Raw genomic sequence first — 23,397 nt, 5'->3', positions numbered from 1 at the left:
TATTATTCGAGTAAATGCCTCGTGACAACAGTGATTCCAGGTTAACCATACACATTTTTGAATATAATTAAAACGATTGGTTTTATGACAAAAATATCAATAAGATAATTTTCTACAAACTTGTTACGTCCCAGCCAAAAATTATGGCTGCACCCTCTCTGTATCGTAACCTACCGACGTGCAATTATCATAAGAGAGCACACATGCTCATACCATTACAACCCGCAGTTGATGAAACAACGAACGAAAATAACGAGGCTAATGTTCTGAGAGAAAAAATTCAAAATCTTGAGACTGAGAATGAAAAATTGCAACGGCAAATAACATTCGAGAAACGTCATGCAAGATCCACAATAAAACGTTTACAAAATCTCAACCGATATTTGAAATCGAAGAAGCATTTCGAAAAGGAATTAACCTCAAAAATAAAACAGGTTTTGTCCTCCGTGTTCACATGTAATCAGCTTAACGTTATGCTCGGTAAAAAAAAATAAAAACCAATCAATTGCACTACAGAAGAAATCTCAACTGACTTTACCCTGAGATATTTTAGTAAGCGATGCTACATTTATATGAGATCAATCTTGAATTATCCACTGCCTGGATTATCAACTTTACACATTGCCTGTAACGGCAGTCGGCGACAGGATGTATCCCTTGCGTCTCAACTTCTTTCTCACTCTACTGCTACTGCTTTGAAACATCATCATCCTGCAGTCGATAAGGCACTCGCAATGAATACTGGAGATTTTATTGAGTTAGTTAATTCATGGTTTGGCGTCATTAATTCATACAGACCTGTAGTACCAGTTTTTTCATCAAAAAGTGGATTTGGAATGAACCTGGAGGCGCAAACTGAAATACTCGACAGAATGCTTCAAGCCATTCACTTCATGCGCTGTATTGAAAACAAACCACTTCAAACGTTTCAAAAGGTTTAATGATGTCGATCAACTCATTAAAGGCTCTTCGAAAAGATTTAAAAGTGCGTAGTGTATTTATATATACTGACGCGCAAACTGAATCGAGATTACTTGGAAAATTTTTTCTCTCAGCTCAGAACTCGCGGTGCATTAGATGACCATCCTGCCCCAATGAATGCATTATTAAGAATACGCATGATAGTCCTGGGTGAGTGTTCTCTGATACCTGAAGTAAACAAAAAATGATCAGATAGATACCTTGCAACTCCTAGGATAAATAAATAAATATATAGACGAATAAAGAAATAAAAATTGAACTCATGTTTGTATGTCCGACATATTTTGTTACAGGAAAGAATCCAGGTATTGTACAGAGAAATACAAACACTGTCGATATTGCACATGACGAATACGTTGTGGCAAAAGTTCTTCAACGAGCTTCGATCAGCGTGCCTGAACCTAAATTGGAAATCGAAGTTTTCTTGGAAGTGATTTTGAGATCCTTGATGGTGTCGGTACATCATCACTTGCTTCTAGTAGCAGCAGCGACAATCACCACGGCTTTCGTAATAGAAATTACCTTGAAGGAGAAACAGCAGACGACGCAATCAATTACTTGGCTGGGTGGGTGGCAAGAAAATACCGCGATACCTATCCCAATCTTGGTGATTATTTTTACGTACGGATGGCAGACCACAATTATGCACTTCCAAACTGGACTCAGCGTCTCTCATATGGTGATCTGACAGTACCATCCGCTGAATGGGCTACAAATGCTCTAAGTTTTGAAAAATACTTCAAAAAACATCACGGTGAATCGGGAGATGCGGCATGTCTGCAAAAGGGAAAAGGAGTAGTGGCAAAACTAGTTAAAAGAGTCATGCGTCTGACAACCTTACCAGAACCTGTCGTGAAGCCTTTCATCGGACAGAGAACTTTTATCCGAATGAATTACCTAAGCTACAAGATCAAAGAAAAAAAACGTTAAAACGTAAATTCGTCGTTGCAAACCGTGAGAGTGAAATAAGAATGCGTATTCGTAATAAACAGCACAAGATTATTGAATAGATTGTGGAGTAAATGTTTTACTTGTTTTACATATTGCGGGATTGAAATCATAATGAATCCCAATATTTGTCGATCCTTTTACTCAATCCTTTCTTCCTAACTTTTATACAAATTGTCTTATACATGACTACATACACTAATGCATAATATCATGATAGATGCTGAAATAAATATTACATGATAAACTTTTTGCAGACTAAAATTTTATAAATTAATAAAGATATTCTCCGTTTTTATTGCAATAAAGAAAAGACCACAATATAATAAATAAGGATTGTATGTTAGGGTTTACGTAGTTTTAAGCTAGCTATAAGGATCGAGATCGCGAACAAGCTCTGTAAGGGCTTATGCGACCCGCGAAGATGCTAGGAGATGTGGTAATCTAAGATTGAAAATTAGATATAATACTGGTTTATAAATGTGATAAACTGATTGTAAACCTCTAGTACAAAAGCATCCACTAATAAATACATCAATAAACGTAATTTTCAAATGCTCAAATTTCAAAAATCTCGGTAATATATACATATATGGCTTCTTATCGTGTTTAATTTAACCTAAAATCATTCAAAGATATTGCTTCCGAAAATAATAGCCTCCAACAATATTTAATACGATTAAAACGGTATAAAAACGCAAAAATGAATGGCATTATACCCGTTATTTTGTTTGTACCACCGATTTAGGGTCTAGCGCTACGTCACAGACGGACCAACCAATCAGCGTGAACGGTCGTATCGATACATCCATATACAGTTTGGTATCCTTGTTATCAGGTGGCACAAAGTCACTGTTAGGGAAGATTCTGTATTGACTCTGTAGAAAGACTTCCCGCCGAGTCGTCTCAAATTTTTTCATCTGAAGGTAAGGCTACTAGGGAGTGAAATATGATATTACGGCACTTGAAACAAGCACCTTGATCGTAGAATAGATCAAAAACGCAAAATTATTTATAATTATTATATTTTTTTACCGTCGTTCGTTACATCGCTCGCGATTTCCGAAGTTGCAGGAAATGCACTTTCAGAAATCTTCGCCAGTTCTTCCGCCATCGTTTTTCCAGTTTGTTGAACCATTTGCGAAAAGTAACCATCGCGATCCTTCAACAGCAAATGCGGATGGTCGAACTCCTGTTATAACATCGTAAAGAATGAATACCGTTTTATCATCGATGCTCTACTTGTGCAATCGATTCTTGCAACAACTAACTGAAAATTATACACTCACCACGATGCGGCCGCCATCCATGACCAGAACTCGATCACTGTCCATTATCGTGTTCAACCGATGAGCCACTGTCAACACAGTGCTATCAACGAACCTTCGTCTGATGGTTCTTTGTATCAAGGCATCGGTGCTGTGGAATTAAAACAAATCGAATTGACTAATTGAAAGCAAATTTCTCTATTCAGTTTCATAAAACACCTGATTTGTCTGGTTCTTCTTGGAACAAAAGTATCAAGTTACTGATCTCTCCTGCTGCATTCGAAAAAATATCGCTGCATTAAATTTAGACGCACACTTGTATACACGATAATCTCAACAACTCCATAACCGATTTTCATACAATTTTTTAATAAGTTTCCGCATCGTGTCTGCAGTGTCATTAGAGGTATAAACCAAAGTCAGCTCACCCAGAAGCCGAGAAAAAAGAAATGGAAGTAATTTTCATCGACACGAATACGATGAATGGAGGGTATTTTTTTCAATTAATTCGTAAACGGACAATACAATTTCACAATCGATGTTATGATGAATTTACTGACTTGGGATCAACATTGGCAGTAGCTTCGTCGAGCACGAGCAGCCGATTATTCCTGAGGATGGCTCTGGCCAAGCAGATCAGCTGGCGTTGTCCAACGCTGAAATTGGCTCCGCCTCCGGCGACGGAAAAGTCGAGGGAAGATATGACGCCGCCAAGTTCCACTTCCCGAATACTGTTCCACAGCTCTGCGTCCGAATACTGTTCGAACGGGTCCAAATTGTACCGCAGACTCGCGGAAAACAGAATTGGCTCCTGGGGAATGATCGAGATCCGTGACCGCAAGTCGTTCAACCCAATGCTCTTGGTGCTTATTCCGTCCAGAAAAATTTCCCCATCTAGTCCGTCTCCAACCAAACGAAACAGCGCGGAAATCAGCGAGGATTTTCCAGCTCCGGTTCTTCCCACAACTCCCACTTTCCAGCCGGGTCGAATGTTCAAGTTCAGACCCTACGGTTGGACGAAAGAAAAACGCGGCTATGAAAACTGCCAACTCTGTGTAAAAATTCAGAGAATTTCAGCGGTCGTATTATTTTAGAGTCTGACCTGAGAGAAAAAAACTATCACAAGACAAACATGGGAAACGTAGAGAAAAACAGGTTGTTTAAATTGAAGCGTTCATCACACTTGAACTTTGGTGTGGACCTAAGTTTCAAATCTCATGAAATCCTAGTTATAGGCTACCATGAAGTCTTTTGAATTTTGTAAACCAATTTTACGAAGCCATATAAAGTCTCGTAAATTCCCATAAGGCCCCATGAGGTCCTGTAAATCTCATAAAATTCCGCAAAATCATAGGATCAAAGTGATGACACGTTTTGAATTTCTTGAAATTTCATAACGGATATCAAAATCCTCGGAAGTACTTAGGTCAAATGTACACTTGAGGATGTGCGCTCGGCCGACTATGGCGCTGTAAATGTCTCCGTGTTGCTAACAGAACTGTCTAATGTAAAAAATTAGCCGTCTCAGATTCATTATTTCCAAATGGACATACTGATAATTTCTCGAAGGCTTTGATCCCTCAGTATATCAATGGAGACTATAAATTGAGAGCACTAGCAAATAAATACGTTGCACACACCTTCAATGCCGGAGGCTTGTCGATTGAATATGTCATAGAGACATCCTTGAAGTCAAGAGAGCCCATCGATGGCCAATCCGATGGAGGAGAGTTGTCGAAAGCGAATGGTCCCTCCTTGGGTAGATTGGTGTACTGTAGCAGTCGTTCAACCGAAGTCATCTGAGAAATTACGATAGTTATGTACCTTAATCCCTCTTGAACAATACCAATCAAGATCATTGATTGTGAGATAGCAAGTCCAGCAAACCCTCCAGAGGTGTTTTCTGTAAATGGTGGCAATGAGGTTCCAAATTATATCGGTGTACTTATCTGCAGTGTAAAATAATTGCAATTTAACATTACACTGACCATCATCTATTAAAATCAACGAGAAGCAAACACAAGCGATAAAAAGCCATGACATCAAATCAAGCACAAAACCAAAGGCAGTCGCTGTGGCAATAGTCATGTACCAAGCGGTAGTGTGCGTGTCTTGATGACGGTCGAACTCTTTTCGCAACAATTCTTCGACCGAGGATCCACTGCTTCGTATTGTTACCAGTCCATCAAGGGTTGAACCAACGTGCGAGAAAACGGGGCTCTTCGCTAAAATGGTCAACCGCACAAGATTTCACAGTATACTCATAAAATTTCAAAGTATGAAGGCTTTCAAATCTGATTCATTAGTGTTTGGTCGAAAGAAGTACACTGAAGGAACCAACATATTGCGAAAACCGATTACTATGAAGTGTAAATATTTTTTTTCTGGAATACCACAAGTTCTAAAGATTCAAACAAATCCATGACTGTAGTTTACTTCTTGAACGTAAGGAACCTCGTTTTATGAGGCTGTTCATAAAACACGTAGTGCTGTTAGGAGGTCTGTCCAATCATCACGCGTTACGTCGTGGGCGGGGGAGAAGTGACTAGAGAAAAAGTCACGAGACGCAAGCGTAGTTTTCTCTAAATAAACCTCATTAACCTTTACCTGGCCTTGTGGGGCCCAAACGCGAGACCCTTGCTCATACTCATTTCAAACCAATAATAACAGACAAAGAAATGTTTGAAGAAATACAAAGAAAAAATAACTTGTTTCTCCAATTTCTTCAGTTCCAATATTTTTCCACGCTTAGTGTTGTTTTCTTCAAAATAACCTGTATTATGTTTTGAAAAAATTTGTAAGATACATTGATAATTTTTGCAAATCAAAACGACCAGTAGTTGACTTGCGATATTAATTTTAGTGGTTGTGGTATGAGACGTTCCAGTATGTCATTTATGTTATGCTGGAGAAGTGTGCCAGTGTGTGTTCGTCCTTATACGTATATAATGTCATTTTGATGGACATGTAATTGCTCATTATTCATATGTATAGTCACATTCAAAATTTTCATAGCACGTTCGCTCATCGGCAAAATTCAAATAGTCCAGATAAGAAGGGTCCTCATCCGTGTCACGTGATTTTCTAACACATCACAACCAACATATGGAACATCAAACATCCAGTGTCACAAAAACCATTACTTTTGTTTTAGATAGATTTAGAACCCCAAGAAAACAACAAAGAAATTTATCACATGAAACTACTCACGCACATCATCGTAGTGATCAAAGCACGCCGAGTCAAGAGGGGAATCCCACAATGCACAAATTGCCGAAAGAATGGACACACTAAAAATTACTGCAACAAGAGACCAAAATGCTTCGAGTGTGTGGCAAACCACCAGACCACAGAATGCACTAGAAAAAGAAACGACAGCAAAGTGAAATGCGTGAACTGCAACGGTAACCACTGTGCTAACTGCAGAGGGTGCATAGTGCACAAGCAGTTGAAGCAAAAAATTTATGTACCACCAAGAAAAATGAGCACGGCCACAAACAATACCGCACCGCCGTCAGAGATAGTTCAACCCTGAATCTTATATGCTGAATAGGTGAAGCAAGGAGAACTGCGTGAAAAATCTCGAAGCAATCTAGACCAACCGAATCACTCATCTGCTCCACAGCAGACAAACGACATGATCGAGTTGAAAAACATGACAAAGTCACTTATGGAGCAGGTGAGCACCTTGCTGAATCTGCTAACAACAGTCATCGCCAAGATAGCGTAATGGCTGTTGTCGTCAAACTCTCCACTTGGAATGCCAACGGTCTGTTCCAACATGCACAAGAATTGTAACTATCTCTACGGATCCATAAAATTGAGGTAATACTCATTTCGGAGACGCGCTTCACGAAAAAAAATACATGAAAATGCCTTGCTACTGCATCTATAGTACTAAACACCCGGACGGAACAGCACACAGAGAAACAGCTATTATTATCAGGTAAAGCATTAAAGATTTTGAACGAGATAGATACCAACAAAATCACCTACAAGCCACAACCGTAACTATCAAAGGCTATTTAGGGGGCATGACAATCTCTGCAGTATATTGTTCACCCAATTTCAATAACAAAAAACAACACTTCGAGCATTTATTCACCACGCTAGGAAACAGATTCATCGTAAGTGGTGACTACAATGACAAGCACCTTCAGTGGAGTTCAAGGATCGCAACAATAGAAGGGAAAGACTTATGACAGTAATGGCAAATAATCACCTGCAATGCTTGTAAGCCAGGCAACCTACGTACTGGCCGACCGACCCCAAGAAGATCCCTGACTTCATCGACTCTTCCATCATCAAAGGCATTAACACCAAACAGTGTGTAATCAGCACAACAGCGGACCTGTTGTCGTATCACTCACCAGTCCTCCTAACAGTATGCACAAAAATTGGTCACAAACAAAAACAACCGACATTCTGCAGCAAGTAAACTGACTGGGATGCGTTCGGAAAAAAATTGAACGAAACAATCCACATGAGAATTCCCCTCAAAACAGAAAAGGCTGTGAAAAATGCAGTAGAACAGTTCACGAATGCCCTCCAAACAGCGGGCTGGTATACAACCCCAGATCGAAACACGCTGCACATCCAAGAAAAATGCCTAATCATAATCAAACGAAAAATAGCAGATAAACGAAAAGTACGCAAGCAATAGCAGCAAACAAGACTAGCATCGCACAAAAATATATTACCAACGCAGCAAAGGATCTGAAACAACTGATTACCAATCAGAGAAATGATGCGATCCAGGAATTCCTTGGGAATCTGACTGCCACCAAAGCTAACGACTACTCGCTATGGAGAACCACCGAGAAATTGAAAAACCCGCAACGTATGGTCCCACCCGCGAATAATGGAAGAGGTAAATGTGTGAAGTGAAAAGGAAAAGGTTACGAGGTTCGCAACGCATCTCGAAGACTTATTCAAACCATTCGAATCAACGGTTACGCATAAAGAGAAATATACATAAAAAAATTGATAAGACTCAAATCATTTAGCCAGAGAGCAGCAACGGATTAAAATCCTGGGTCTGCAATGCAGCGAAGGAGTAACTTCCGCGTCTGCAAGCAAGTTTATTCAGGGAATAGTAACGGAGCTAACACCCGAGTCTGCAGTTTTCGCGATATACTGGTTCCTCAATTATCACTTACTGATGCCCTCTAGTCTCTTAAGACTCTGCGCAGTTTTGATGTAGAGAATTGTGATGAAATAGAATACACCCCCTGCAACGACTGTCGGAATGATCATCCAGTTGTTGACAATGAATACCATTACCAGCGATCCAGTCGCGACGTTAAAATTTTGAAACATCTCCATTAACGCGCTTGGTAGCATCTCATCCATAGCACCTACGTCCTTTGAAAATCGGTTCAGGATTCTACCTGAATAAAAATTTCTTGAATGTATTAACGCAAGACCCTATACCAAAAACTATCATTAAGAGTCAGAGTAGTTGCCCTACCTGAAACTGGTGAAAGGAATTTATTTCCACAAACATGCTATCTGATATTGAAAACCTACCAGATGGATTAGTGTTGAAGAACCTCATTGTTGCTTCCAAAATGTTCGAGAACATGGCATTGTGTATATTGCGACTTGCGTTCATGCTGATCCTGACGAACAGTATGTTGCTCAGTACGACGATGATGGTGCATCCGGCGATGCAAGCGGTATAGACCCAAATTCCCACATTTTGTCGCAGCAATCCGCGTTCATCGACCCACTGCGATACGGAATTATTGTAATCCATCTCACCAACGACGGATTTGTTAGATTGCAACGTCGATTTGAGAGTTTCCTGGTTGGTCCAATACGTCATCCAATAGTCACATCCACTGGCCGCCACTTGTCCGGCTACGAAGGCCAGAACGACGATCGCCAGTGTGCACAGATTTCCACCGGCAAAAAAATAGCCCCGGTATACTTCGCTTGATATTGATCCCGTCGCCATTTCCTCATCGTCTATGTTTTCCAATTCCTGCATACTCTCGGTGTGTTTTAGTTGCTGTTCATCGTTACCTGGAACTACGTCCTTTGTCTGAAAACACAATTGATTTTTCAATTAATTCCAGATGTTCTCGAAAATTTTCATGTCAATACCAATATTTGCGAAGTTGAAATTCGTCATGCGTACAAAAGTACCTCAAATTCTGTCGCGTCTGCGTCCACTTTTTCCGTGGACTCGGCATCGTCGGATTTTTCACAATTCTCGAAAATCATATTCCGGAAGTTTGAGGCACTCAACTCCTGCAACGTTCCTTGGCATTCAACGGTACCCTGAAATAGGCAGCAAGTGTAATTCAGATGCCACATGTGGGTAATAATTAATACGGACAGGGTTATGTATTCTGTTACGAAATGTAAGTTCGACCCGAAGACTCTAAGAATTCGTGGTCACTTCACGACGAACTTGGAAAAGAACATATGATTTTGTAGTTGGGAATCCAGAAAACGTCTAGTGTCTGTGACAATTCGACGACTTGATTTCAAGTGACTCGATGATGAATTCCTTGATCATATTGCAGATTATAAAGCATTTCTCGAGCTTACGCGATTAACGAAAATAACAGTGTCGACTTGTTCGAGATATTGAAGCTGATGAGTAACTATGATCCGTGTTTTCGACTTTAGGAAACCATTGATGCACTTCTCGAAAAGGTGACGACCAACTCGAGAATCCACAGCGCTGAGAGGATCGTCGAGTAAGTAAAGATCGGCGTCCCTGTAAACGGCTCTTGCCAAGTTTACTCGAGCCCTCTGACCTCCTGACAAAGAAGCTCCCCTCTCGCCGACAAGACTCAGATCCCCTTGTGACAGTTGGTCAAAATCTTTGAGCAGGGCGCAGGCTTCGGTCACCTGTATATGGAAGTTGTTTATCCTGATTAACAGAATCATTCAAACGGATTGGAAATTTCAAGTTTCAGCTTAATTCAGTTGCACAAAGGTCTTCGAGTAGAATTTTCAAAGATGAGGAAATTTTTAGGTTTTCGATAGGATGGTATATGATTCTGATTTCATGGACAGTTGGAAGTAAATGAAGAAAAAAATCTAAGATTTTGAAATTTACATTTACAGCGGTGTGGTTAAGTGACTTTTTGGTTTGAAAAACTGACTAGAAGTAAACAAAAGTACCTTTGCTGTCTCAAAAGGCGAATGAAATCTAGATTCATCTACAAACACTGGTAATTGATGGACGTTCTCAGTCTTGAAAGTGGGTGAAAGCTAGTTTTTCAGTTAAAAATTTAAATCAAATCAATATTTTCCAAAAGAAAATCAGTCGAAATGCTGCTTGCCGTTACAGGGTAAGAAGCAAGAAGTGCTTTTAATTTGCGCAAAATCGAGATGGTAAAATCTTCGGGCAAAGAAGTAAACAATTGCAAGTTCTTTCACTGATAAATCCTGAAAATTACCGAAAAGCGCCTTTACTTCTTTGTTCGTCTTTCACTTCAAAAATTAAATGGAAAACTTCGTTAAAATTCTAGAAAAAAATAAATCCAAATTATGATATCTCGAGTACGAATCAACGAATTTTAATGATCTCGGTTTCGATCAACGCGGCTTTTTTCGCTAAAAACTATTTTGATTTTCTGTATTTTCCTGTTTCCTGAATTTTTCGAAAACCAAATTGAAAATACAATTTTCCAACACTTTGCGAACGTATCAATGAATTTTGATAATTCTGGTTTCAATCAACTCGTCACTTCTGAACTGTGAAACGATCAGATTCTAAGGCTGATAAGCCCGGTGGTTTTCAATGTTTTTGCTAAACAAAATAAAAAAAATATTTCTATCATGATGTCTCGAGAACGGATCAACGGATTTTCATGATTTTGGTCTCAATAAACGCGGGCCTTCTAAGCTGAGAGCGGATGAGATTTTGGATTCGATCGCTTCAGTAAACTCCAAGTCATTGAATGTTAAGCTTACAGAAAAAAAACTGTCACATAATATATTCTGATCTCAAAACGTGCATTCAAGCGTCAAGTTCGCTAGCTGTCCAATTAGTGTCAGCCAGATAAGCAGCTTGTTATGCGGTTACATTCTGCAGAATTCCGTATTTCTAAAATTCCTTCGAATTGCATAATAATAACAGAAAACGCACCTCTTGGTACCGCTTCTTCTCGTACGGCAGACCGAACAGAATGTTGTCGCGTATTGAAGCGGAGAAAAGCCAGGACTCTTGACTGGCGTAAGAGACGCGAATATCCCGACTGGTTATTTCGGCTTCACTTTCTTTCCCAGTGAAAAACGACAGCTTCCCAGCGCCAACCGCCAGCTCTCCCAGAATCAGATGCAGCAGTGACGACTTGCCCGATCCAACCGGTCCGACAAGCGCGCACGAACATCGGTTTTTCACTTCCAGAGAAACCTCGGACAGCGTTGGAGGAAGGTTGCCGAAAATCCAATTCGCCGCGACCGTGTCCATCCGTATTCCAACTCCGTTTTCAAGTATTTCCAATCTATCCACATCACCGGGCCCGTTTTCGGTGCAGGCAAGTTGAGCTTTTTCCACGCATTTAACTTCGTCCAGAAGTAAGAACTCCTGTTCAATCAAGATCATCGGTTTTGCAGTTGTAAATTAGTCAAGTCTACGCAAAATAATATTGGTTTTTGAACTTCAAAAACTAAAGCACGTTTATTCTCACAATTAGACTGTTACGTGAACGACTACGAGATTTCTGAAGTTTGGTTCTACCTCCACGATTCAATGTATAACGAATGGATGTTTTAAAACAAAATTTAAAGAAACTTGTTGTAATCTCAGTTCAGCTGTATTGAAATAATTAGCTAAACGTAGTTTGATGGCTATTGGTTAAATTTAGAGATGACATTTCCACAATGGATTTCGATTATTATATCTGGTGTATTATTCCACAAAGTATCGATCAGGTTCGGAAATCGTTGTTTTCGATTAAATCTCAATTATTTTGCCCGCAAGTACTGGTCAAAAAACAAAGCCCCGATTGGCAAATATTTTTCCCGTCTCAGACATTTGCTATTGCGAGACCGCCCAATTTCTGTGATCTGAAAAAAATAAAAAAAATTCTAGAAAAATATCACTGCATTTTTGAGCCCTATTCAAAGACGGAGATTATCGCGGCAGTTTGATTGCAGAAATAACGAAAATTTAAAAACTTACTTTCTGATCGCATTTTTCATATGGAAATAATCAAGGAAGTTCCTAATAACATGGTTCGAAAAAATATATATTCACAGAGTTTAACTAGAAAAAAAAATGACTACCGAGGTCTTCGTTAGTTAGCGCACCGAACGTTATTGCTAAAGACAGCTTTTTAACGCGGCGGCTAACTATCTAACGAGGACCTCGGTAGTTACACTTTTTTCGAGTCAAGCTCCATGAACATATTTTTTCCAACCCATGTTACATGGAACTTTCTTGTTAATTTACATATGACAAATGCATTCCAGGAGTAATTTTTGAAATATTCGTTATTTTCGAAATCCAACTTTTGCTGTAATGACATATCTATTCTTGAATATGGCTCAAAAATGTTATCATATTTTTCTAGAATTATCTGAATTTTTTCGGCCTTCAAAAAATGGGGGGTCTCAAAATGACAATACTCATCCTCACACACGAGATTGAAAAAATTTGAAAAAATGAAAGCATTGTTTTATGATCAGTACTGTCGGCAACAGACAATCTGGCAATTTGATTTGTACTCCAAAATAAAATTGATTGTTTATTTTCTACGCAACCCACTTCCTGTTATTGAACATTAAGCTATCTAACTCAGTATAACCCTCCCTTTCATTGTATCATAGACCAAAGAATTGGGTTCGTAAGAGTCGTCGGTTTATGGTAAGGAATTTGTCCACCCGATGAACCCCGGTTATGTTACTCGAGCTTTGGCGAGTAAGTCGCACGCGTGAGAAAATTGAGAAAAATGGATGACAGAATACTGTTAGTTACAGTCCTCACAGCCGGGTACTACAAGTACCCAAATTTCCTCGAGTACTAGCTATAGGTTTCAACATTCACCCTTCTCGATAGACTCAAAACAATAATAGTGGGTTCGGGGTCGGTGTAAGGATCAATAACATGGCCACCAGATATGAAACTGTACCTCACGGTTTATTGGACAGGCTTTACATTCATTCAATCAGTAATTATTCAACGCTTGTGTCAACTTGGGAGACTTTCTAACAGTTATCCGTTCACCACGGGTCTCGTCGCGAGCAGAACCGGAGTAGGCCTCAGGACGACGTGTACAGGTACCATCTCACCCGAAATCATCGGTCAGTACCTGTACTGTTTTAACCGGGGGCTGCAAGCCATTGCCAGCTACCTGACACGGAAACCACCCCAGGGTAGCTTAGCTACCCCGACAAGGCCAGCCCACGCGGCTACACCAGTTTTGTGTGAACTTGTTACTTATTTTTAAGTGTTCGTGATCCGCGGACTGTAACAACCATGTTGGTTTCCCAACGTGTCAACCACCCCGGGTCAAAACCTCACCCATGAGGCCCCGGGAAGGCCAGCGCGAGAGTCCCCAACCGGCTCTACCCAGTTCTGCTCTCGCATCTAATTACTCGATCACAAGTATAATCGAAACACAATCCCAATGCCATTTAATAATCAAATCGATCATTATGAGCCTCGATTCGTCGAGTTGATAGCCCCATGTTCACACAGTTCACTGTATCACTCTCGCACACATAACGAGCTACTTTCAACGAGACTCACGTGTTATTCCTTCCGAGTTTCGACTAATACTGATCTGGTTTTGGATTCTTCTCCATATTCTCTTCTCGCTTGCTCTCGCGGGGATTTTGTGAACTTTAGACCGTATTGTCATGTTGACCGCTCGTTGTAGTGTGCGTGAGATCTGCGTACTTCGATTCAATACATTCTGTCCCTTTACAAATCTCTAGCTGATCTATAGCGGTCGTTTACCCCCTCGCCTTTCCATATCTCTCTGTTATTACGTATGGTTTGAAGTAATGCTCATCCAAACTGTAGTGTCATTGTGTACACTTCCTAATTTTTTACACAGTCTTTGGTTGAGATCGCGTTAAACATCGGATTATAACTTAATAATCACATGTGGCAATAGTGGTCTGTGTCAACGGCCAATTACGAAATTATAGGTCAAAAAGGATTAGTTTCAGCTGATTTCTATCTATGCATTGGCATACGTCGCCAACAGAATATGACGTTTTCTTCAACACCCACCAACCCGTGAGCTCAGTGCTGGCGTTAGAGGGACTGACACCCTGGGCAAGAATATTTTGGCGCCCACTTAAGGAAATCAAAATCGAGAGTTAATTTTTTTCTGAACCAATGTGAACGTGCCTCGCGTCCCACTCTCGAACATTTAGCTATCCCCACCATCCACCACGCGTTCCAGTTTCGTGGGGGGTGGGGGAAGTATCCCACCTCCACCAATCGCCCCCCAAAATCTGGCGCCCTGGGCCGTCACCCCATCGCGCCCCCCCCCCCCCTCCCCCCCCTAACGCCGGCACTGCGTGAGCTCGTTGGTACGGACGAGCGGCTTGGAAATACCAAGTGGATCAATAGTCCGCAGGAGACTACGAAGGATAAGTCTGCGAGGTGGTAAAGTGGCCTCGGCATCTTCGTGCGGAAAAGCCGGCCAGAGAGCCGTACACGTACACTTGGCGATAATGAATCTGAGACGGCTAGTTATGTTGGCAACACAGAGAAACCCACAGCGCCACAGTCGGCCGAGTGTGAATCAAACTCAATCTCAATAAACATAACATAAGCCATGAACGTCGAATCTAACCTTAGAATACGTGTCAATCCAACAAGTCATTATCCCCGCGGTCCCCAAGTGTACAACAAAAGGACGAGCCAGGCGTGGGGTCATGCGGTTGGGCGCCTTTGCAAGCGAAGCGCTACTGTACCGTACTCGTGCCTGGGGGTAGCAGGTCGCGACTATCCGTGCTGCGCATGCGCGGCGGCGAGTACGCGCGTCGAGCGAGGCTGCTCGGGCGGCGCTGAGCTAAACGTTCAGTCTGAACGCGAACCCCGAGTGAGGCAGCGAGTTAACCGAATTTCATCGCTACGAGATAGAAGTAACATCATCCATGCGTACGTCACAAAAACTTGTACAAAAAAAAAAATCGGATTAAATGGGAGATGTCAATGTCCCATCTTGATCACTACTTCGTGGAATACCCCATCTGTATATCGTGGTAAAACCAGATTTCATCAAATTTGCCGGGTGAGCTTATAAAGCTGATATCTTTGTCCTCGGAATCAAGGTTTAATGGATTCGCTTGTCTCGCAAAATGCGAATAGATATACGAAAGCCTAAACAGATCTCCCTGGTCGATGTAATACGATTATAGAATTACTGACTGTTAATCTGTCCAAGGACACAGCGGCTTCACCGGCAAGGATGAGCGCCAGGGGAAAGTAAACTGCGCATGATATTCTCAGCGCGTTTATCAGACCAACGCTAACGAAAGCCGTTTCCGCTGTGATCGTATTTCCGATGAGGACAAAACTTGTCAACGCGAAGTAGAGGGTGATTTTTCCCGACAGCAATATCATGCTAAAATTGAATCCTTTCAAATACGAAGCGTAGCTTATAACTTTCAGCTCCAAATCTCTGACTTTGGATACTATTTTGTTGAATGGTTTTTCCCAGGAATACATTTTTACCACCTGCAACGTAATTAAAAAAATTCCAACTTAGTTGGTTATACCTTTAGGATGAAAAATAATTTTACTTATTATTGCACTAGACTTGTATTTTGCTTGAAATGAAATACATGCACCGAACGCTGAAATACAACTTAAATTACACGCAGGTTTCAGGAATATTACGAGCCATTTCATGTGTATAATTACGATGACCGATATCAGACGATTTTCAAATATTCCGGTGAGTTTTAGAATTTTACGGGGTTTATACTTACAGAAATATCAAATTAATTCGGGAGATTTGGCCTGCTTTCGATTCGTGAGTCTAGGATCCCAACCGATTTCACTAAATTTCAGTGACTTTAGAGATCTCAAGAAGCGTTTCGAAAAATATATATACATTCCAATATTTTCACTGGATTCAAATATATTCCACAGGATTCCGATACCTATCGATAAGCCGTCAAATTTCGGAAAAAAAATGTGAACATAAAGAAGGAACAAAAATATTACAGCTTGCCGGACCGCAGGAAATCGTCATATTAATTTTGAATTTCGAGTAAAGTACACGAGCCCCGTTTGTTTTTTCTTCATTTCTTACACAAGACAGTTGCTTATTTAAAAAAGCAAATTGAAAATTTCGACAAATGAAACTTGCTGTGCATTGTATCCCACTTCAAGTATGATATGGAAGTTGAATCTTTTGGTCAGAGAATCAAAAATTGCCAATAATACGGATCTGCCTGTAAGATCACCTGTATTCCAGAAATCAATTCGGTCATCAGTTGCACCCTCTCGTCTGTTTTCCTGGCGATTTTAGCCCTCAACTTCCCACCGACATGGCTGAAATACCCTTGCAGAAGCAACGTCTGGGCCATCGTGGCTCCGATTGCTATAAACGTGGCGACGCCAATTGATAGCCACATCACGTATCCAGATATCGCCAGCTAAAGTTCACGAAAACATTGTAAACACTCTCTGTAAATTTTTTCTGCAAATTTACTTATTCGCTTTGGAAATGATTTTTCTTTCTAAATCCGTATGTCATGGAAGATTGCAGTGGGGCAAAAAAATTTTCAACGTAAATAAGTTATTTTTCCCCATGAACTATTTAATGCAATATATGTTATACTTTTTATGTAAAGAAATAATTTATTCATGTTGGATTTTGTTTGTTCGAATTTAATCTCACATGTCATACGGGCTTAAGAAAAAGATCATTTCCGAAACGCTAAGTTAAAAAATCTGAAAAAATCAAAGAGAGTACCCTTAAGTAGTACTACTATATAACCAATTAGGAAATAGATCCGAGAAGATAAAAAAAAATGTGGCTGAGTCGGTGGAGACGATCCTTATGTCAGGTCATCATTGATTGAACTCTAATTTCATTGAAGTGATATATTTCATCACTTGTGTTTTGAGTGAAGATACTGATATTTTACCTGAAAAATTGCAACCCTTCAAACACGATTGTACGTATTTTCGGCTCGGACTTTATTGGCTGTTGCAATTTGTTTATGAGCGTGTATTTACTATAATCCACTCAAAAATCTTAACCATTCTCATTTATTACCGTTGCTGTGGTTTTATCGACAGATCTTTCACTGGCAGTATTTGATAATTACTAAACACAACAGGATTATTCAATTCGTGGGATCAAGAAAATTTCAACTTTGGGAATTGTAGAGATTATGTCAAAAATCACAACCTACCCGAATGAAATAGTCTATTACTTAGTAATATTACCTGTATTGGCATGATCCAAAAATGATGAAGGAATATAAAAATGCTGTCAAATCGAGCCACGTCGTTGCTTATTAAATTTGCAACTTTGCCAGCTGCTGTGTTGTGGGCCGCATTTTGATCAAGACGTAAAACCTGAAAACGCAAGGATTTAAATGTACTTGGTACTTATAACGCCTTACTTCTCACTTGCATGTAGAATTGTTCATTTTGTAGTCAGTAAATTTGGTAAAACAATCTGAAATATTCAATTCTTCATAAACGTGCGCAAAAGGTCAAAAAACCAAAATTTCACTGAATTGTGTATTTATTGGCAGACTGATGTTTCGTTTGTTCCGAATACAAATTTTGTATTTCAAAAGAATTTTTTCTGCAAACCAATAAGATACGATTTGGTTCATTCAATGGATCGTAATCAGAGTTGATTACAGCAGCTGTATATTTTTTTGCAAATTTTGAAAATGCGTCAGATTCGAAAATTGGCGAATTTTTCTGGATTCTTTTGTAATTAGTTTACAATTTTCATCATGCTTTACATAATTCCAAATGGGAGATAAAATATTTTTGTACCGATTATCTAACAATACTATTAATTTTGCATCGCTGAGTGATGTTTTGGAAAAAAATCGCGATCCGGTAATTTCTCGCCCACGCTTAATGGAATGAAAAGAAGAAAATTATTTCTGTCAAATTTGCGTATTTTCAACAGAATTTTCGTTACAAATATGCGAAGACATTATACGTCTCAAGAATCTTTTTAATCATGTGTCAGAATTTTTTTATATTTTCCAATCGATTCACGCAACTGATTACCTTTCTGTAAATCAGAGAACAGCAGGCAACCCTGACGCGCATCCCGATTTGCTGTGTGCGGAGATCAGTGTGATGCATGATGAGGATGTCGAGGAATATCACGAGAACTAAAAGTCCGGCGTAAATGAGACCTTTGGTTCGTGAGATGCCGCATGCGACCTCATCGAAGTACTCGATGATCCACCCCTGGAGAATCGGTCCCGCGACGTGTAGAAACGCGAAGCGGAAGAAAATAAACAGCCCTAGAATCATGTAAGGCAGCCAGAAAACTCGCGTTAGCGCCCGTCCAAGGCTCGGCTGCCTCGCTCGCTTTTTTTCGCCATTTTTATTCAGGGTCCTCTTCGCCTCAGATTTAGCCAATTCCTTGATCCACTCTCTGATTTCATAAATAGACAGACATATTTTTTTTCAGGAAAGTAGACATCTTTCAGCTTCATGAATTTTAGCCCAATTATGATCGTCCTCAATGACTTTTGATAAAATATCAAGGAACCACAAATGTTCCAAATTATTTGCGATTTCGCTGATAGCAATACTCGTATCAATAACTGTTGGAAACATTTTAAATTTGGAAGCTATTTGAGGTAGTTGAAGAAATTTCAGGCGAATATTGTCGACGAGATTTTTTCAATTTTAAACGTACTCCATAATTTATTATTACACAATTGCTGAAAGATATAAGTCCGATGATATAAATCCAGCTGTTCTTGCGTTAAATTTTTTAGTGTAATATTTCGAACACGGAATTACCTTTCGAGATGATTGCCAAGTTGTTCAGATTCATCGGATTTCAAGGGATCGTACAAATCTGTGGTCTGTAAATCATGCTTTGCTCCCTTCCAGAAAATCTGTCGTGTCCATCTGTATGCAAATATGTTGAACAAGCAAAAATAAGCACAACTCGCAATACTTTCAGTCCATTTACATTTCAGCCGGTGAAACTCGTGATTTTCGTGTTTGTTGTAAATCATACAATAAATACTTCGACTCAAATTGCGACACAAGAAAACAAAATCCTACATTAAGGTCAAAAATTTTCTTCATGTTCATTATATCTTATCTATAATTAGGTCGTTGAATGAAAAATTTCGATAAATTCCATTAGGTCCGTTAGATAGAATGACGAAAAACAATTGACACGTATTTTTACTCTTTTCAATTAAATTTTTATCAATAAAGACATAGCTAGTCAAATTTGCGTGATGTCATAATGTTCTCTGTTATACGCACTCGTGTCGAAATACAGTGCTTTAATGCAGGGTGAATTTTTAGATTGAGAAGTCCATTGCTGCAGCTCTTCTGGCGTTATCATTGTTTTCTCAGTTTTGTGGAATTGAAGATTTTCGTGACCCAATAATCAAACAACTATCACATTCAGAGAGTTGTTGGTTTCAACGCATTTTGATAAGCGCATCATTAATATATTGTAACCTTTTTGCTTTGGATTAAAATGATTGAAAACGTATGTTAGAAACCGTAGATTTTTTAATACAGTTACTAAACTTCACCAGTCTGAAGAATTCATTCGTAAAAAATGGAAAATGTTTACCCGTTCTTAAAACTCTGTAACTTCTAAACAAAGGCTCAAACTATCTTTAACAAAGTATTAAAAGTTTCGGCTTCAGTCGCAAAATTTCATATAAAAAACGAAAATTTCAATAACGGGGTTTTTGGTATAACGAGATATTCTAGTTATTTTGTTTATGATTATCTATTCCATAATTCCGCCATTTTTTATTTTTCCATTGTTTTTATAATCAATTTCGGCGGACAAATGAAATTCTTACTGCAGTTATATTGCGAAAATATTTTTCGATTCTAAATCGAAATAATTTTTCGGAACTAGAGCAACTCGTGTCGTTTCTTGTCATTTTTTGGGGATTATTCATGACTGATGGAACGTCATTAGTGATGAAAATGGAATAATCATCGTAAATTATACGTGTAGTACTTTACCCAAAAAACAGTGCACTCAAAAAATTGGACGATTCTTCAATATTTTTCCGTCGCCTGCGTTCTTTTCGCTCCCTGACGTCCATAATATTTTTTTTCTCCTTACGTATAACACTAGCTTCCGATTGTACCAACTATTCCTTCCAGCTTGATACGTGAAAAAATTTCAAAATCAATATTATTTTGGCAACGATTTTTTTTCCATCCTCACTGGCATTTCTGATTCGTAAATCACTAATTTCGAGTACTTCTTGTTTTGCCCGTCCAGAATTTGTAGCGATTCGTTACTCTCTAAAACTGAACTGTAATGCAAATTTTTTAAATATAATTGGTACTGAAATGTTGAGAAAAGTGGTAGAATATGTAATCTGAAATTGTTCAAAATATGTTAATAGTATCCGTAAAAATTTCTAAGCAAATAATTAACCATTCAAAATTCAAATCACTCATCCAATTTCGCGAACCGATCAACAAAAAAAATATACGTAATCTCGAAAATTCATCACTTATGATATACACACCGTAACTTACTCTTCTCAGCACTATTGATTTCACATATTTCGTCCCATGTTACATGAAATTCAACCGACTTGCATGTAACGGCGACGTGACGTCTTTTATAATTGGAACGAACAATTGTCCGCAGACTGTGAGATCAAGTATTTCGAGTTTTACAAGAATATCCCATAAGTCAAGGACAACTTTGGCGAATACTGTGAAAGTCATCATGGTTGCCGTATAGTGGGAATAATAATAGTAAACTGTTTTGTAGATACGTGCAGAAAAAAAGAAGAAAACCATGTATGAAAAAGTCTGTTAATCAGCATAGGACCGACTTTATGATCAAGAAAACCTGGGGTGCGTTCGGAGCCCAGTCATGCGTTTGAGGGTAGAAAAATAGCGTCGTGAGTTCTAGGGTCAACATTTTCAAATATTTTATTTAGTCACAACATGCGTATTATAAATTTTTTTCAAACACGAAGTGACCGCCATAATTGTTTAACCGAATGTGGCTAAATATTGCAATCGACTACTCGATTTTTTATTATCTAAAATTTCGTTCGAATCCTTCGAACTGTTCTTCCTGAAATGTTGAGCACACTCGACAGTTTCTAATATGCAGAAAGGCAGATAAGGATTCGAAAAGTCTACTCACCGAGAAATAGTTTATTTTTTCACACACACTGGGAAATTATGCATGTATTGCAGAGAATCTTGAAATAATGCTTAACGATGGTTTCAAAAAATTAGCGTCACTGAATTACTATTATATATACTATAAAAAGCGTTTCATCGCTACTGAAGTTGCGGTGCTCCGAGTTTAGATGAGGCTGCCAAACAGAAAAATTCCAGTCGTGGTCGTTTGTAAGTGATGATTATGTTGACTGACATCTTTTTGTTCATCCATATGTGCTATTTAATTATTATCAAGGAGGAACGATACGCAGTGAAATTACACTTTGCACTACAAAGTACACTTTAGTCAATGAAACAGATGAATTTTCAACAAAAGATATGTCATTCCTATAGCGTCTCAGGCGTTGGTAATTGCGAAACATGTGGCAGAATAAGGAAGAAGAACGAGTGTACCAGTCGGAGAAATTAGTTAAAATGACTCGACGTATTGGTTGGTAACGAGACCGTAACTACATATAGATACCACTGTTTGTGACTAGAACACCAAGTAAACTGATGTAATTGTCACGTTGTAATTTTGAGGGAAATCGTATTCATTGTAGCATTGTAGCCGAAGTTGTGGAAGATTTCCGATAATTCAACAACAATGTTCTTGTGAAAGATCAACGTTAAAAATCTGATGGAGTTGTCTGATTCTCATTCTGAGGCACATACTGTACTGTATTTGAGGATTTAAATTATTAAAGAAGTAATAATTTATCCATATTGTCTTTGTGGAGCATCGAGAAGCCAACGAGAGGAGTCGGGCTCTTCTGGAGTCTTTGTCGACCAAAACAATAATCTTCCTCAATCCATAAAACGAAACTATCTTCCAATTAGTCAAGAGCAACGAGGTGTTTGACTGAACACTGTGCTTCCAGAACTTGGAAGGAAACATTAGGGGGTCAAGGATCTTGTGAAAACCCTCACTTTCCAATCATGCACAAATATACTTTTCGTAAGTTGAAATAGTCGAAGAATGAATGAGCAGAATGGTTCCGTTTAAGTGGTTTAAGGTGTTTTCCGTATAAGATTTTCAACTTGATATGACCGTGACTGGAACTCATAATTTTTGACCTTCGTCAAGGCCATCTTCACCGCTTACTGCTTCTCACTGATCTCTACAACTTTTATGAGTATCATCGTGCTCTGGTGAACGCATTTTCGAAAAATTCATTTCCTTAGTCTAAGCCTAGCGTTCAACTTTGATACGACCTTAAGATGTTAGAATTTTTCGTGCCCAATGTAATTTCCGAGCATAGAATTTTCCACGCTTTTCGTTTCTGGGGTCAAAAACAGGATGTTCCTTTTGATGAAATCTACTTGACCATGAAATGATCTTGAAAGTCATAATTAAAGTCAAACCTAAAGTCACGACTACCCTTCGTAGGAGCCTACGTAGGGCTGAAAGTAGGCGCTAAATTTCGACATCGGATGTCTATAGTTACGATGGACATGAATTGGTGCAACTCCGAATAGTACAAGCTCAGATCAACAGGTTGCGAGAATGCTTTCTTATTAGAAAATTCAAAATAATTGAACTTCGAGATTTATGAGCTCATTTTCAGTTTCAGATGATTATACTACTAATATCCATGTATTCACTTTGTGAGAATTACTATAAATCCCAGTTATATCAAATATACATACACGAAAAATAAACCGTGCTGATGTTCTTTTTTCAACGAAATAACTTTTGTCGTTTTCCCCGCTGAAGCACAAATCACACATCCGGGAATAGACGAGCATCAACTGATGCCAGGTGAACGAGTTCTGCTGTATGACATTCGACATGTCGCAATTGGCCCTGGGCTATAGGCAAAATAATACATCGCAAAGCTCCCCACCGAGGAACAAAGTTTCTGTAATGTT

At 39.2% G+C, this 23,397-nt stretch overlaps 2 protein-coding genes across 10 annotated transcripts; one reads left to right on the top strand and one right to left on the bottom strand.

Moving 5' to 3' along the window:
• The first annotated feature begins 572 nt into the window (after positions 1-572).
• On the top strand, positions 573-2,430 carry LOC124218721 (uncharacterized). Its single transcript, XM_046625456.2, has 3 exons — positions 573-900; positions 994-1,131; positions 1,275-2,430. Exons 1-3 carry the CDS (start codon positions 573-575, stop codon positions 1,667-1,669), a joined length of 861 nt encoding a protein of 286 aa, XP_046481412.2. The 3' UTR covers positions 1,670-2,430.
• On the bottom strand, positions 1,962-23,287 carry LOC124218716 (ATP-binding cassette sub-family C member 4-like). Of its 9 annotated transcripts, none has more exons than XM_046625442.2 (18): positions 23,176-23,287; positions 20,353-20,496; positions 19,147-19,257; positions 18,397-18,772; positions 17,587-17,718; positions 16,596-16,787; positions 15,553-15,861; positions 11,308-11,748; positions 9,756-10,061; positions 9,348-9,482; positions 8,727-9,243; positions 8,357-8,587; positions 5,186-5,422; positions 4,838-5,100; positions 3,758-4,203; positions 3,219-3,348; positions 2,965-3,121; positions 1,963-2,864 (listed from the first exon to the last, which is right to left on the bottom strand). In XM_046625442.2, the coding sequence occupies exons 2-18, from the start codon at positions 20,433-20,435 to the stop codon at positions 2,836-2,838; spliced, it is 4,095 nt and encodes a 1,364-aa protein (XP_046481398.1). In that variant the 5' UTR covers positions 20,436-20,496; positions 23,176-23,287; the 3' UTR covers positions 1,963-2,835. The 9 variants fall into 9 exon arrangements, with proteins under 9 accessions (XP_068992124.1, XP_046481398.1, XP_046481392.1 ...); XM_046625436.2 differs by having other exon boundaries at positions 20,353-20,651; positions 23,176-23,265; XM_069136022.1 differs by lacking the exon at positions 23,176-23,287 and adding an exon at positions 21,506-21,708 and having other exon boundaries at positions 1,963-2,861; positions 20,353-20,651.
• Between the last annotated feature and the right edge of the window lie 110 nt (positions 23,288-23,397).

The sequence above is a fragment of the Neodiprion pinetum genome, chromosome 5, assembly GCF_021155775.2.
Source record: "Neodiprion pinetum isolate iyNeoPine1 chromosome 5, iyNeoPine1.2, whole genome shotgun sequence".
Taxonomy (NCBI): domain Eukaryota; kingdom Metazoa; phylum Arthropoda; class Insecta; order Hymenoptera; family Diprionidae; genus Neodiprion; species Neodiprion pinetum.
This window is presented reverse-complemented; position numbering and strand designations above follow the sequence as displayed.